Source organism: Polypterus senegalus, chromosome 3, assembly GCF_016835505.1.
Source record: "Polypterus senegalus isolate Bchr_013 chromosome 3, ASM1683550v1, whole genome shotgun sequence".
Classification (NCBI taxonomy): domain Eukaryota; kingdom Metazoa; phylum Chordata; class Cladistia; order Polypteriformes; family Polypteridae; genus Polypterus; species Polypterus senegalus.
In genome coordinates, this window is record NC_053156.1 from 40,560,594 (window position 1) to 40,575,872 (window position 15,279).

The 15,279-nt window shown below is 38.2% G+C and overlaps 1 protein-coding gene across 1 annotated transcript in view; it reads left to right on the plus strand.

Annotated features, from left to right (window-relative positions):
• si:dkey-19b23.7 overlaps positions 1-13,195 on the plus strand; it is a 35,420-nt gene extending 22,225 nt beyond the window's left edge. Inside the window, exons 5-8 of the mRNA XM_039747014.1 lie at positions 353-410; positions 589-754; positions 852-1,049; positions 5,817-13,195. Of these exons, the coding sequence (XP_039602948.1) occupies positions 353-410; positions 589-754; positions 852-1,049; positions 5,817-5,935 (541 nt within the window). The 3' untranslated portion in view covers positions 5,936-13,195. The remainder of the gene's footprint in view (positions 1-352; positions 411-588; positions 755-851; positions 1,050-5,816) is intronic.
• The last annotated feature ends 2,084 nt before the right edge of the window (positions 13,196-15,279 follow it).

A 15,279-nucleotide genomic window follows, 5' to 3' on the forward strand; every position in this document is an offset into this window, starting at 1 on the left:
AGGGAAGAGTAGTGTTTCTTCCCAATGAAGAGGCGTATCCACGAGAATTAAAAGATTGATTGTTTGGTGAAAGTGAAACCCACATATGCGAGTGGCTGAGATGTGAAGTGGCTGGCCAGGGGTTGGCGAGCGAAGCAAGCAGGTGGCAGAGCTCCCTAGTTTTAAAAATGCAGATGAGTATGAAAATCTTCCAGTTTTCTGAAGAGCTGGTCCAGTGCTACCAAAGTCAATAAGGTCCAGTTATGAATGTCTAAGCAAAACTCTTAGAAGTTCCACTGTCTTCAAAACTGTGTCAGTATTAATTTATAAATGGAATGTCATTTTGCTAAGATGTTAATATTTTTTTTTTCAGGATTAGTGAAGGGTACCTTCTTCCTGCATCTCCTAGTGAGCGGGAAATAGCCATTCCAGTAAGAAAAATATAACCCAAATTCTTTGTATGCAAAATGTTATTTGGCATTTTAAATATTTATGTTAATAGCATTATGGCACAGGAGTATGTGTCGCTGCCTCATGGATCTAGTCTACATCATGGTCTAATCTACATTTGTATTGTATATCTCTGAGTGTGTCTGCTCTTTTCCACAGGAAGTAAACTGTACACTTTTCCTTCTGGCTGGCTATGCCAAATATGGCCAGCCCTATGCCTGGATAAGGTCTAATCATGAACGACTGGTGAATATTGGCTGCACTGATTCAACGGTCAAAGACACACCTGTCAAGCTGAAGTCAATTTCTGAATGGAAAACACAAGGTACTGAAAAATGGGTCAATGAGCGCATAGATAGATACATTATTAGGCTGGTGTACAAGCTACTGATACTATTCTAAATTATTTATGTCACTTACAGGTGTACGAATTTGGGATATGGTGTGGGAGCTGGTCACTCTCTGCACCACTCCACCCCCTATTAATCCTTTTGCTCTGGACATGAGATACATTGAGTCCTTGCCACTTAGTGAGCGTTTTCTCGCCTCTGGAGCTCTGATTTGCTTTTTAGAGAGGATTGTCATCCACGGTGCCCCAGAAGCTGCTTACTACAGCCGAAGTGAGTTTGAATATTACAAAATAAATGTATTACATGATAGATATTAAGAGTTGAATGGAAAGGCTCTTACCATGTTTTTCTACTATCATGACAAACTGAGTCATTAGTGTACTGGTAACATTCTTTACAGTTTTCAAGTGCCTGACAAAAAATTTGAATGGAATGGTCCATGCAGTGTTTACATGTAAATTTCAGGAATTTACTCGATTTTTACGATGTATTAAAACTGATTGAGCTGCACAATAATATAGAATCAAGTACATTCATTTGTTTTGTTATGTACTCAAATAGAGTAAAATGATTAGGAAATGTAATGAACTGAACAAATTAAATAATATTTAATTTGAACAGACAGATTGGTATGAGGTGGCTTAATGCTTCTGTGCATTTCAAACTTTACAGATTTGCTGTTTGTGTGTGTTCTTTCTGTTCATCTTCCAGCATGTGCTATGGTCGGCAAACAAACTGTCAGCTATCTTTACTTATAAATTTCTGAGTGCATGTGCATGTGTGTGCCTCTGTGTGTGCATGCATGTACAGTATATTTAAATGAATTACAAATCTCAAAAGCTACTTGTGCAAAGTTTTTTGCAAATCAATAGGCCTGGTCCTATGACTAAATGGAACAGACAGCAAAAATGTCGGTGAAATTAAACGATTCTTACAATAGTCACCATTGGATATAGGTCAAACTATTTTTAAAGGATATGGAAATAAGTACTGGACCAAAAACAACAGGCCTGGAGCCTGTAACAAGACAAACACAGTACCACTTGTCTGAGAAAGATAAGTGAATTCTATCGGAAGTTACCGTTGTACATACACTCACTGAGCAAATTATTAGGAGCACTGTTAGGGTCTCCTTTTGCTCTCAGTTCTTCTGAGAATGGATTCCACAAAATTTTGAAAACATTCCTTTGAGATTCTGGTCAGTGATGATATGAGTGCATCATGCAGATTCTGCAGATTTGTCAGCTGCACATTCATGCTGTAAATCTCCAGTTCAACCACATCACAAATGTGCTATATTGGACTCAGATCCAGTAACAGGGAAGACCACTAAAGAACACTGAACTCAGTCATGTTCATGAAATTAGTTTGAGATGATGTTTGCTTTTTGACATAGCGCATTATCATGGTAAAAGTAGCCGTTAGAACAGGGTTGTCAAACTCCAGGCCTGTAGGGCTGCACTGGCTGCAGGTTTTTATTCTAACCCTTTTCCTAATCAACAAGCAGTTTTCAGTGCTAATTCACTTCTTTTTCATTCATTTTAACAGCCCCATTTTTATTAGTATTATTATTACCACACTTTATTAACTTCACCTGTTTGTTGTCTGGTGCAAATCTTGTAATCCATATTTAACCCACTTCCTATTGTCCAAATGACTTGAAATTTTGCACACTTGCTCACTTCTGATGACAATACACGAATCAATAATCAGTTTCACCAATTGATCAATTAATCCATGTTAATTAAGAAAATAAATTTTCATATGAAGAATAGTCCAAGATTTCACCGATAGATGGCGCTAGTAACGGATAGAAATACTGTGAAGTGTTTAAATATTGATTACAAAATTATACTAAAACAAACCCAAGACTAAAAAGTTGAAAATAATATATATATATATATAAATACTTTTTAAAAACCACGCTTATATTAAGTTAAAAAGTGTACTAAAAAGTAAAAAATAAGTCTCTCATACATTACTCGTAAAATAAGTGTGGCTGCTTTTCATCAATCAACGTTCAAAAAGCACCCACACTTTTATTTTTTTATGAGTGATGTATGAGAAACTTATTTTTTTACTGTTTAGTACACTTTTTAAAAACCACACCTATATTAAGTTAAAAAGTATTTTTTATATATATATTTTAAGGATTCAGTCTTCTGAATCGATTCCTTTCTTCATTAATTGACAGCCAAACTGAAATGAGATGTGAGACAAGCCAACAAATGACCAGCTAAATCGGGGAGTCAAACTCCAACCAAATTCACTCTAACCAGTTTCTTAATGAGAAGCCAATTCTTGCTGTTAATTACACTCATTATTTCATTTCATGGCTTGTTGCTGCTCTCATTCTGCCACAGCAGACACTTCCATTATGGTTGATTTTCTTTTTTTTTTCTCTAAGAACACCGTCAAGATGTTTTGGTGACCTGCAGAGATCGGCCTTACTGAGACCTTTACCTTTCTTTATTTTCAGATACTGTGTAATAAACACAAGTGAGCTGGTTGTTTGGTGGCTTGTTTTGTGTCTTGTCAATTGCTGACAATTAAGGTGTCTGTGTCAAGTTAATTAAAAGTTATTTAAAATTAAGGCAAAAAAAATGTTAGAATGAAGATCTGCAGCCACTGTGGCCCTCCAGCACTGGAGTTTCATACCTGTACGTTAGCATATGGGAAAATTGTGGTCATGAAGGGATGCACATGGTCAGTAACAATAGTTAAATAGGCTGTGGCATTCAAGCAATAATTGTCATTAATGGACACAGAGTGCGCCAAGAAAACATTCCCCACACCAATACACCACCATCAGCAGTCTGGACTTTTCACACATTACAGGTTTAGTGCCTGGATTCATGCTGTTGGCACCAAATCTTGATCAAGAATCAAAAATTGAGATTCATCAAACCAGACTTTGTACTTCCAGTCTTCAGTTCTCCAGTTCTGGCAAGGCTGTGCCAACTGCAGCCTCATCTTTTTGTCTTTGGCTGACATGAGTAGAACCTGATAACCTTTCTATCAGCTCTACCCAGTCTGGCTATTCTCCTCTGTTCTCTCTCATCTGCAAGGCATTTCTGTCCACAGACCTGCCACTCACTGGTTCTGCTGCATGCAAAAATCCCAGATTAGCAGTTACAAAAATACTCAAACCAGCCTGTCTGGCACCAACAATCATGCCACAGTCAAAATCACTGAGATCATATTTTTTGCCCATTCTGGTGGTTATTATGAATGTTACCTGAAGCTCCTCAACTGTATCTGCATGATTTTATGCATTACACTATTGCCACTTGATTGACTGATTAGATAATTGAATGGGATGCACCAACCCTGATGTCGGGTGTCATAGCAAAGGGTCTGCTTGTGTCAATGTGATATTTAATTTTTTTTCTTTTAAATAAATTTGCAAAAATTCCAAAAATCCTGTTTTTGCCTTGTTAGAGGGGATGTTGAGTATCATTTCATGTGGGGAAAAGGAATTTAAATGATTGTAGCATAAGGCTATACCATAACAAAATGTGAAAAGAGTCAAGAGGTTTGAATACTTTCTGCTATGATTTTCGTCTACTGTGACCACTCTCAGCTGGCAGCCTATCAGTCATAGTCCACTGCAGGGTGTGTGCTGTATGCTGTCATTGTGGCATCTTGTGCAATGATTTGGCATTTGTTAGAGCGTGAACATGTCAGCTTATTTTTGCCTGTTGCTGAATGAGCAAAATAAGAATTTTAAGCGTTCTCTGTGCTCAACCAATGACTCTCTCAGAGTGGATTTTTGTTAAATCATTTTTTCAAGGCTGTTGAGGAATGATGATTGTTGTTGTCTTTGTTGTATGTTGGTGCTCAGGTTTTATTGTGTTGAGCTTATTATATGAGCATCACCAGTTCAAGTTCCATGCAACTGATTTTGCTATGACAATAAAATACAAATCAGTTGTAACATCTGGCTTCCATCAGTTTTGCTTCTTTGCTTTCATAGTACTGTTGAAAGTACTGACCAGTAGCTCTTACATTGTGAAGCTCTGTTATCCCTGCTCTTTGAGTCAGTCCCATGTTCTCCGGAAGACAACTTCAAATCCTATTTTTGGCCACCAATAGTTGTCTGGTATTCATTTGATTGCCAGGACATTAGCCTCAAAAGTTGTCATTACATTGACCCTCTCATCCTTCATAAAAGCACACTATATTTCTGTTCTGCTTTTCTTTTTTTTACATTTTTGACGTTTTGGACATTTGTCTGATGGCTTTGGTATTTGCCTCAACTTCTGTACCAATATTACCAGAGTATGTAGCAGAACTCCCTCCTGTACTTTGGCATTGGAAAAAATGGAAGCCATAGTAATGAAGCCAAACAGAATTTTTTTAGCAATGCAAAAGCCCCCAACCAGAATCACCTTAAAAATGATTCCCAAGATCATCATGTGTTTGTTAGACTCAATGATAATCTGGTCCTTGTCTTAGACATGACCAGCATATGAGAATACAGCAATTGATTTTACACTTCATGTCTGTGTATACTTTCAGTTATGTGTCAGTCTTGGTTTATGTTTAGTTTTATTGCATTTTTTTCATATTTTTGAGTATTTTTCAGATTTCTGTGTTATTTCTGCAGGATTTATTTATGATTTAATGTTTATGTACCGAGTTTTTATGTTATCATGTTCCTTGTATTCTGTTGGTGAAACCCCAAGAGATGAGGCCACCCTTAAGTTACTACCAGTGAAGCACTGAGTTTGTGGTTGGACAACAGAATAGTCCAATAAGATTAATTTTCTTCTTTTTAAGACCCTTCATTGTACTTTTTGTTATCATTTGTGATTTTTTTATCCTTCTTCTACAGTACATGTTTTACCCATTTTTTATTTTTTATTCCTAACTCTACCAAGTGGATGGATACACAGACACACATGCACAGACATTTTTCCTTTAATTATGGTGGAAACTCCTGTAATAATCCAAAATGCAATTCAGTAATTGTTTAAAATGAATAACTTGAGTGGATGTTTCTATGGAGTGACATTATTGCATTTGTCATTACAGTTATGGAAGACCTCGAGAGACTCCATCTGTTTCACAGCCAAACACTTTGGGACATTCAGCGTCTGAGGCCTCAGATTCATGAGTTCAGAAACGAAGAACAAGAGATGCAAAAAAACTGAGGACAGCAGCATCTATGTTGCAATTCTGTGATATTTTCTTAACCTGGAGAGACACATCTGTGGCCTTCTTAGGCAACTACAAATCAGGCAACTACAAACAGAGCAAGTTCTTGGTAGGGATTTTTTTTAATGTTTGCCTCCCCTTTTATCCAAGGTGATTTAGAAGGTCACAATAGAGTACAAGTGTTCGCACAGAAAGTAAAGCCACTTGCTCAGGGTCACACAGTGAGGTAGATAAAGACAGGGTATGACCAACCCTTGTGGTTTATGCTGTAGTTCAGTCTATAAATATGTCAGCTCTATTATTCTTCGTCCATATTTGGCTGAAACCTTTTTATCCAAGATGAAATTACATTTATCCATGTGGATTTAAAAGACAGCAAAGCAAAGATATGTCAAGTGGCTCAAGTAGTACCACACAGTGAAGAGAAGTGAAGAATTGAATCAACAACCTAAAGTCCTGTGCCTTACACATTATCCCAAGTGGGTGGCTTGTTCCAGTCTAGTTCTTTTATATACCCATGATCACCCAAACAAATTGCTTTATAAAACTGTGAGAACATTTGTGTCATAAGACAGGAGTGAAGCAATTCACTGAGAAAGATTAGGAAGTTAGAAATACAGTAAATGATAACAACGTGATAATAAACAGCTAATGTTATTTTAGTCCATTCTTTCACCTCATTCGTAAGTGAATTTTACTTCCTCTTGGCACCGGAACTGTTTGTAAGCTCATCATTGACTAGGGATACGGAAACATTTGATTAAAGCAGTTCATAATTGATAGTCAATGCCATTTTCTATTGAATGACATTGAATTTTAAGTAACTGGCAACGTGTAATAGGTGGCATGTTCAGTAAAGGAAAATGTACAGGAAAGCAACATCACAAGCTAAAAGAGTCTGCAGCTGGCTAATGGAGTCCTACTTTAGTTGAGTAGTAGGGTGAGTTTAGTCCCAATGTCCAGGATGGGATGTTGGTCTGGCACATGACTGTATCCTCACACACACTCACATTCAACTGATTCTATCGTAGTTGAGCAGTACACCTACCATGTATCTACCCATGATTAGGATTTTTTTTTTTCTTGGCTGTTAAAATCTTGAAAACTTCTTTTTTGGGGGGGGATGTTTGGTCAAGAAACTTCGTGGTCACATTTCTTTTTATGCCCAATATGCAAATAATTATTACTGTCTCAAACCGTGACACCATTTTGTTTCTTGTATGGCCATGTAATGGCGATGTTGTTAGGCAATCTCATTCACAGCATAGTGAGTCGAGGGTTAACACGGAACATTAAAAACAAAAATTTAAAACAACGCACATAGGTAAAAATATAACACAATTCTCATAAAATAAGTCGCACAATTACCAGTCAATCAGAACAAACCAAGTACCTGATATATACATACAGCACCTAAAGGTCAGAAAAAAAAGGTGCTAAGCGAAACGCAATACATTAGCTTTTCTTTTATTCATAACGTGCTAAATGGACATTAATTAAAATGCAGTACGCTTTTGCAATGCATTTTAAACTGACGTGAAAACCGTGTGCCGTAGTGAAAAATCAACCGATCACTTGGTTGATATGTTTTTAATCATGACACCATAAAAACACACCAGAATGAAACAGCCAACTTCCATACGTATTGCATTTCAGTGTCATTAATACGCTGGATTGCATTTAATTTTGGTACGAATAGCGTTCCATACATGCGAAGCACCGCACATTATTGTCAGCTTGACACAGCGTGTTAATAATGCTGGAAAATCGGAGTGTTTGAGGCAATATGACAGGCAGCAAGTAAGCCCAATTACTTTTGTTAGCTAACAACTACTTTGCTGTCACGTAGTCCTCCCAAAGTCGCGAACCAATGTAGTGTTGTAAAGTTAATGAATGTAAGCTTTTCTCACCTACTCTAAATAAAGCGGATATTTCCGTGCATTGCTCTGCATTCTCCTCCAACCCTGTTTTTTTCGCGTAAACTTTGCTTTCTTGGCACCACCCTTCTAGTTTCTTTTAACTCTAAATCTCCATTGTAAAAAATGCACGGGGGATTGTTAAAGAAAAGCTTAAGAAAACGGGTTGTTTAATTTCACGCGTGCGGGGTTGTACCATTTAGGGAGGGATCGCCTCATTTTTCACAGAATAGATACAGCGCAGCGGGATTAAACCACTTTGTGTTTACTAGACGCGTGTTCATTTATTTATGGGGATTTTAAAGGGTGTGCACGGCAGCCCAGAAACGTCACTGGCCCATCGGGAAATCCCCTGATGTTCCCGAATGGTTAAAACTTGTGAGCTGAGATTTTAAGTTGAGGTTCTCATCATATGCTGGCTACTGGACAGTAAATCTGAAACATCAGCACCTGATACGTCTACTGTTATAAAACTGAAGCACATCAGTGTGTGTCCTCAGCAGCGCTTGCCTTTTTTGTGCACGCTCCTATCTGAAATTTATTTTTTTCAACAATGCGTAGTAGCGCCAAATTTTGTTCGACAACAGGCATTTTACCTCCAGAACTGTATTTTAGTCAATAAATAACAAAAACAGGAAAGTAGTTACCAATTTATTTGCTAAATATATCCATAATATCAAGTACAATGTAATTGTGCGCCAATCTCAACTTTCATTCACACTCCATAATATATTTATTTCTGAAAAAAGTGTTTTTGGCCAATGAAATAATTCCAGGAGATGGCTGCAATGTGTAGCTCACTTGAAAGTTTGCACAATCGAACTAAATGGAAACTGAACCAAAGTAACACATTGTTCCTTAATTCAGAACAAAGCAAACTAACTTCTTCTTCCTCTTCATCTTTTCCCACTTCTGTGTGGGACTGAAGTGCCTGATCAACTGTCTTCATTCAGCCTGGTCCTGCACCTCTTCCCCAGTCAGACCATTTTCCTTCAGATGTTCTTTTACTTTATCCATCCACCTTTGCTTTGGGCTCCCTTGCTTTCTTTTACCCTGTACTTCCATTCCCATTGCTGTTTTGCCCCCATATTCATTGTCTCTCCTCATCACATGTCCATGCAACTTTAAACCACTTTCTTATATTTTCTTGGATATTTTTACCACATTTGTTGTACTCTGTCTCATTTCCTGTTCTGTACCGTTTTGTAACTCCACATTTCCATCTCAACATTCTCATTTCTGCCACATAGAACCTCTTCTCCTGCTCTCCCTTTACTGTCCATGTCTCACCTTCATTCATCATTGCTGGTCTTATGATTCTGTGAATGTCTTAAAAACCTCACCTTGAACCTTTGCCTTAATTCTTCAATTATATAATACTGTACTCCTAATGCCTTCTTCTAAATGTTCATTCCGCACTGTTGGGTTATCTCTGCATAAAGCTTTCCCTCTTGGGCTACCACTGATCCTAGACATTTAAATGAATCCCCTCACCTGCTCTCCCTGCAGGCTATCTTCTGAATCCTGATTATCTTTGACCCTCATATATTTTGTCATAGCAAACTAACTCTTGAGTGTGAAAACACCACCAAACCAGTCCTTTATTTTTACCATAACAAAGCATTCTTAAACCAGCCAATTGACTCTATGGTTGTGTGGAATATGTAATGATGCTCAAGTTAGTTAAACTGAACATGAGAAGAACCTGGCAAATCTTCACAGGACATAAACTGCAGGATTTAAAGTGAGGTTTATGAGGCTGTAGTCACTGAGCCACTTGCAATCCTTGTATGTTTTCTTTTACTTACTAAAAAGAAAAGAGGAATAGTCAACATTTAATATGCACGAAAAGATATTTTATTTTTAATTTTATTGATTTTATTGAAATCACACAACATTCCATACAAAACAAATCAATGCCCACCCTTGAGAAAGAGAGCATGGGCAGCAGAATAAAACTTAAACCTAGTAAAAATAAGAAAAGATATTTTAGATGTTGAGTCTACCAATCCATCCATTTTTTCAACCTTCTTATATAGGGCTGGGGAGCCAGAATGCTGGAGCCCTTCCCAGCAACCACTGGGCACAAGGCAGGAATCACACCAAGACAGGACACCAACCGTGATGATAGACAATTAATGGAATGCATAACTAGTGGAGTAACTGCTACATAGAACACCAGAAGCTTTCATGATGTCATTTAGAAGTAATTTCTTCTCCAAGTATCACTGGTTAGACAGTGGGGTGACTCAAACTAAGCCAAATAAAAAAAAAATAAAAAGTTATAAACAGGCACACAGCAATAACTAGAAGTTTTAAAAAGATGGCAGAGTAGCTAAAGATAAAGTACATCTCCAAGGTTTCCAGCAGATCTATTGCTAGGTTGTCTTCATTGAAGCGTTTTTCATTTTGGGCCTCCACATTAACTCCATACACTTCCAATGGTTCAGTTCATAGAGTGTTGACCATTTTCAACATGGGTTCAAAATGGTAAGCTTTAATTCACTTTGTCAATAATTTTAAGGAATTAGGACCTCTTGTTTCTCTGTTCAAGACCCTTTCAGTTATTGGAGTAGGCCAAAAATGCCCCAACTTACTGTTTTCCAAAGATTCTAAAGTTCTATGTGTTTGAAAATTCCCACAATACATTGGGCCCAGCCATTAATTAAGAAAAGAATAGGTTGTTGCTGGAAGAAGTGTTGGTGAGGCAACCTTGTAGTTTGTGTGTGGACCCAAATGTCCCAGTGCACTGTGCTAAAATCGATGCCGTCCTTTGGATGAGACTTAAAACCGAGGTCCTGACTCTCTGTGATTATAAAAGATCTCTGGGTATATTTCAAAAAGAGTAGGGTATATTCCCGATGTGCTAGCTAAATTGTCCACCACAGCCTGGTCATTCTTACCCCATAATCATCCCCAGTCCCTTTTTGGCTAACTCTCTTTCTCACTCCTTCACCACGTAATTGCTAATGTGTGGTGAGCCTAGTGGTGAAAAAATGGCTGCCATCCCATCATCCAGGTGGATTCTGAACATTGGTAGTGGTTGACCTGGCATCCATGTGAAGCATTTGCAGTCAATTGGAAAAGTGCTACATAAATGTAATTAATTTAAATGAACTTAATAGTGCACTCCTCTGACTGACACACTATGTTGTAGTGGATTAGGAACCAAACTGTTCCCAGAAAGCTGCATGTTCATTTGCCATCGCATGCTTACTGTGAGACCCTGAATTTAGCCTCTCACCATTCCTGTGCTCCAACTGTAGAAAGAACAAATATAATAATCGTTTCTTGTGAAGTATGCTGGGATGGTGTTAATGGTGCTATATAAAAGTGGCCTTTTTTAACACACTGTAGAGTTTGAGCCCACACTCTTGTTGTTGAGTGGGTATCAAACAGATTTAACAAAGCAACCTCTGGTTTTGTTAGCCATTCTTATGTGTGGTAATTTATAGAGAGTACTGGAAGGAAATGGAAGGCAGTAGACACAGTGCAGAAAACAGCACAAAGTTCTTGTGGGCAGAGTGGCAAATGGTAGAGCTGGCTTTGAGAGTGAGGTAACTTGATATGACACTGCCAGTCTGAAAGGGAGAAGAAACTTTGTACAATAGGAGGTGTGGACTGAGGTGGAATAGGAAAGGATCAACAAAATTATACTTGGATAGGAAATCTGACAATGGAATATACAAAGGATTAGGTTTTTAGTCCAGGGAGTCTACAATGTTCCCACAATTCTGTCCCAAGTTATTTGTATTGAACATTGCTCAAACACTAGTGTGTACCCTGTGTTCCAAGACATCGACCCTGGAACACATACTGAGCAGTTGCTTTAAGGCTTTGTGTGAAGTTTTCCTCAAGTCCTTTGCGAAGACCTTTAGCAAGGGGATAAGGGACATTCGGAGGGTCAGTTGTCCAGTGAAGCTGATTGCCTGTGTGAAAGAGGGAGAGCAGCTACAACAGAGGGGCCAGCACTGGCAGAGCAGCCTGCTTTCCTCTGCACGGAACTTGGTGTTACAGGTCGACCTGAAATTTCCAGCGCATTTCACAAAGAGTTCACTGAACTCAGACATCACCACAAGACATGTCATCATAATGGAATTGAATCTTCTGTAGAAGAGTGGATGGACACAAAATACGCAGAGCAGGTAGACGATTGCCGCAGGCAAGGATGGAGGTAAAAGTATATGCTCATCAAGGTTGGCTGAAGGGGCTATGCAGGCCAGTCCCTCAGTAAGTGTGGAGCCCTGGGTATGATGGGATGGGCTGAACACAAAGAAAGCCATCAGATCCAACACAGCAGAGAGAGCCTGTAGGTGGACACAATCAAGGCATGATAAACCTCAGCAGGGTCACCTGGATGAGGGTGTCTGATGTTCAAAAGACCCACAATGCCCCCCAATTCTATGCAGCATTAGAGATGATGTGTCCAAGTTTGTACATCATTGGATGTATTCTCAAAAAGTGCATCTACCAATCGACTCAAAAACAAACTCTCAAGTCCCATTTAAAGCCGACGTCTTCAGAGAATTGACTTTTCACTTGTAATTCTTTTTGCCGTGACCCAGTTTTATTGTTGACCAGTTGTATAAATGTCCTTGTTATTAATTTCTGTATTAAAGATAGAAAGTCTTGATTTTTGAATGCAGCAGTATCTGCAGGTCTTCGTGCCCATGCCGAATTTATGAAGACCATTTCTGTTCATGAAGTCTTTTGGGGATAGTCGTCTCTGACACAAACACATCGGCCTCCTGAAGACTGCTTCTGATCTATCAGACTGGCATTTGGGGCTTTTTCTTTACCATAATGAAGTTTCTTCTTTCATCAGCAGTGGAGATCTTCCTTGGCCTACCAGTCCTTTTGCAATTACTGAGCCTTATTCCTAATGATATTTCAGACAGTTGTGTTACCGATGTCTCTAATGGTTTTATTCTTGTTTTTCAGCCTCATAATGGCATCTTTGATTTTTATTGTCACAGCTCTTGTCCTCAGGTTGAACAATGACAACTACAGACTCCAAAGGGTAGAAGAAAGTCGAGGTAAAATATGAAGCAATGTAATCCACCCGAGGAATCACAAACACCTATGATGCCAAATGCCACACACATTATGGTACCCTGAAATGGGGAGAGGTGGGGACTGTGTCTTAAAAGTGTTGCCGTTTCTATATGATGTGCCCAAAATGTATGCAAATACCCTTAAAGTCTGCAACATGCACTTTAATCACATTTGAATTATTTGATTTGTAATTTTAAACTGTGCAGTAGAGGGGTAAATGAAAGAAATATGTGTCTTTGTCCCAAACATCACACAGTACCAATAAATCTCCTTTTCAAAGTTTCATCAGTTAAACTAAAGGTGCGTCTTTGGGGGTGCAGAAGGAAAATGAAAAAAACAGAAACACAGGGAGAAAATGTAGACTGCACACCTCCAGCAACTGGATATTATGAACCAGGGAAAAGGAAACACCAAAGCATGGAAGAAATTCGTAAACATTCAGCCACCGATTACCAAATCGGACCACCATGGCACTCCATCACAGTCTGATCACCTGTATTGTTACTCTAAATGAAACAAAGGAATTGTTGAAAGATAGGACCTGAGGGACTCTCTTAGGGACTTTGTTTCTTATTTAATATTTTCTGCTTACCTGCAGCCTCAGCGTCTTGTTGCACAATGATAGGTTACTTAAGATGCGTATACTGTACATATAAATTCCAGTTTGAGGGGGTCATCTGAATCCAGCAGGGGGCACCAGATCCCTGGCTGGAATCAGTTATTTTGTAATTGCAGCATGTTACATAACCTGAAACTATATGGATATAATATAAAAAGGCGATACCCCTCCCTTAGTGATACGGCAGTAAAAAGTCACATAGGAGAAATAACTTAGCTTTCTTTAATGGCAGTTTACGCGGCATAACAGACGAGGAAGCCATGACAAGACCTTGTGTAGAGTCTGACATTTTCGTAACTGCATTGGAAGGATTTTCAGGATTGGATGACGTTATCTCCCATCTGTCCGTCGGCTTCAAATGTGTGCCGGGTAATGTTCCAAGGCTTTACACTCTTTCTCTGTGTGCAGACCCCCACTTAGGTAAATCATGCCATTCCAAACAAGGAAAAGAAGATCCAAATGTCATGCTGACTCTGACACACATAAATAGTACAATGCCCATTTCGCAGTTGTCCTTTTCTTGTCTTCTAATGCTTGCCTAGCAGTTTTAAATGATGAGCCCCTGTGTGCTAAATCTGGTCCGTTAGCTGTACATGTGAGTGGATTTATACAATATTTTTTGTACAGAACACATTGATATATTAAACTTATATACTTATTATATCATCTTCTGTGCAGAACATTAATAAAGGATTTTTAGAAGCCTAAAATGAAGATGTCTTATTTGATTTATGCTCTGATTAATAGCCATTGAAGATTAGAAATTCATTAGAAAGGCGGGGTGCTTAATATCCTGTCAGCACTAATTTATTACGGTGTTATATGATAAATGGTCTTTCTATAAATGAGAACAGTGTTAAGTAGCTTTACTTTAAAAGTATTTTTTATCAGCAAATGGTCGACTATGGAGATTGAGGTTCAATTTTTGAATCCATTTTCAGATTCTATTTTTTTCATTACAGGTAACACATGCCAAACACCAGAGTCATCTTTAACAGAGAAGAGATGATTCATTGATATGGAACATAAGACACTTTCACAGTCATCATCTGCCCAATGTCGGTGTTTTTTTGCCCCTTTTAATCTTTTCTTTTTATTTTCCAGTTTCATATATGGCTTTTTCTTTGAATCTTATAGCAGCATCCCAGAGTTGTCTTTTCACTGTTGTAGATGATGTTGGCATTTGGAGTGTATTTAATGAAGAAGTCAACAGAGGACCTGTAAGGTGCTTTTTTCTCACACTACACACTTTAAATGAAATCTTTAGTCTCTTGGCAATCTGCCAACTGCAATAACCAAAAAAAAAAAAAACACAGTATGTGGACATCTTTCTTGTGAAAGCAGTTTCATTTTGGCTATTTTTGAACCCAGAACTGAACTTTAGAAATGCTGGTATCTTGTAACAGAAGTGAACAGAATAACAGGCTTCAGCGGTGCTAATGTAATTTCAAAGGTTTCTTTAATAACCATTTTGCATTTAAAGCTGACTAATTAAGGACAAAGCTAAGGTAGCAGACCATTAGGATGCTGAAGGAATGGCTGCTGCTTTGATTTATAAATTATTATTCACTTAAAACACAGTTATTTCAAGCATCACTTTCCATTATAAATGCTACTAATGTCTTGGCTATATTTTTAAATTAATTTAATGCTATCTTGATAAAAAAGGTATTAATTTCTATCAAAACACTTCTGGGCATCCAGAGTATTGACTGACAGTGTACATACTCTCACATTTATTCTTAGCCCC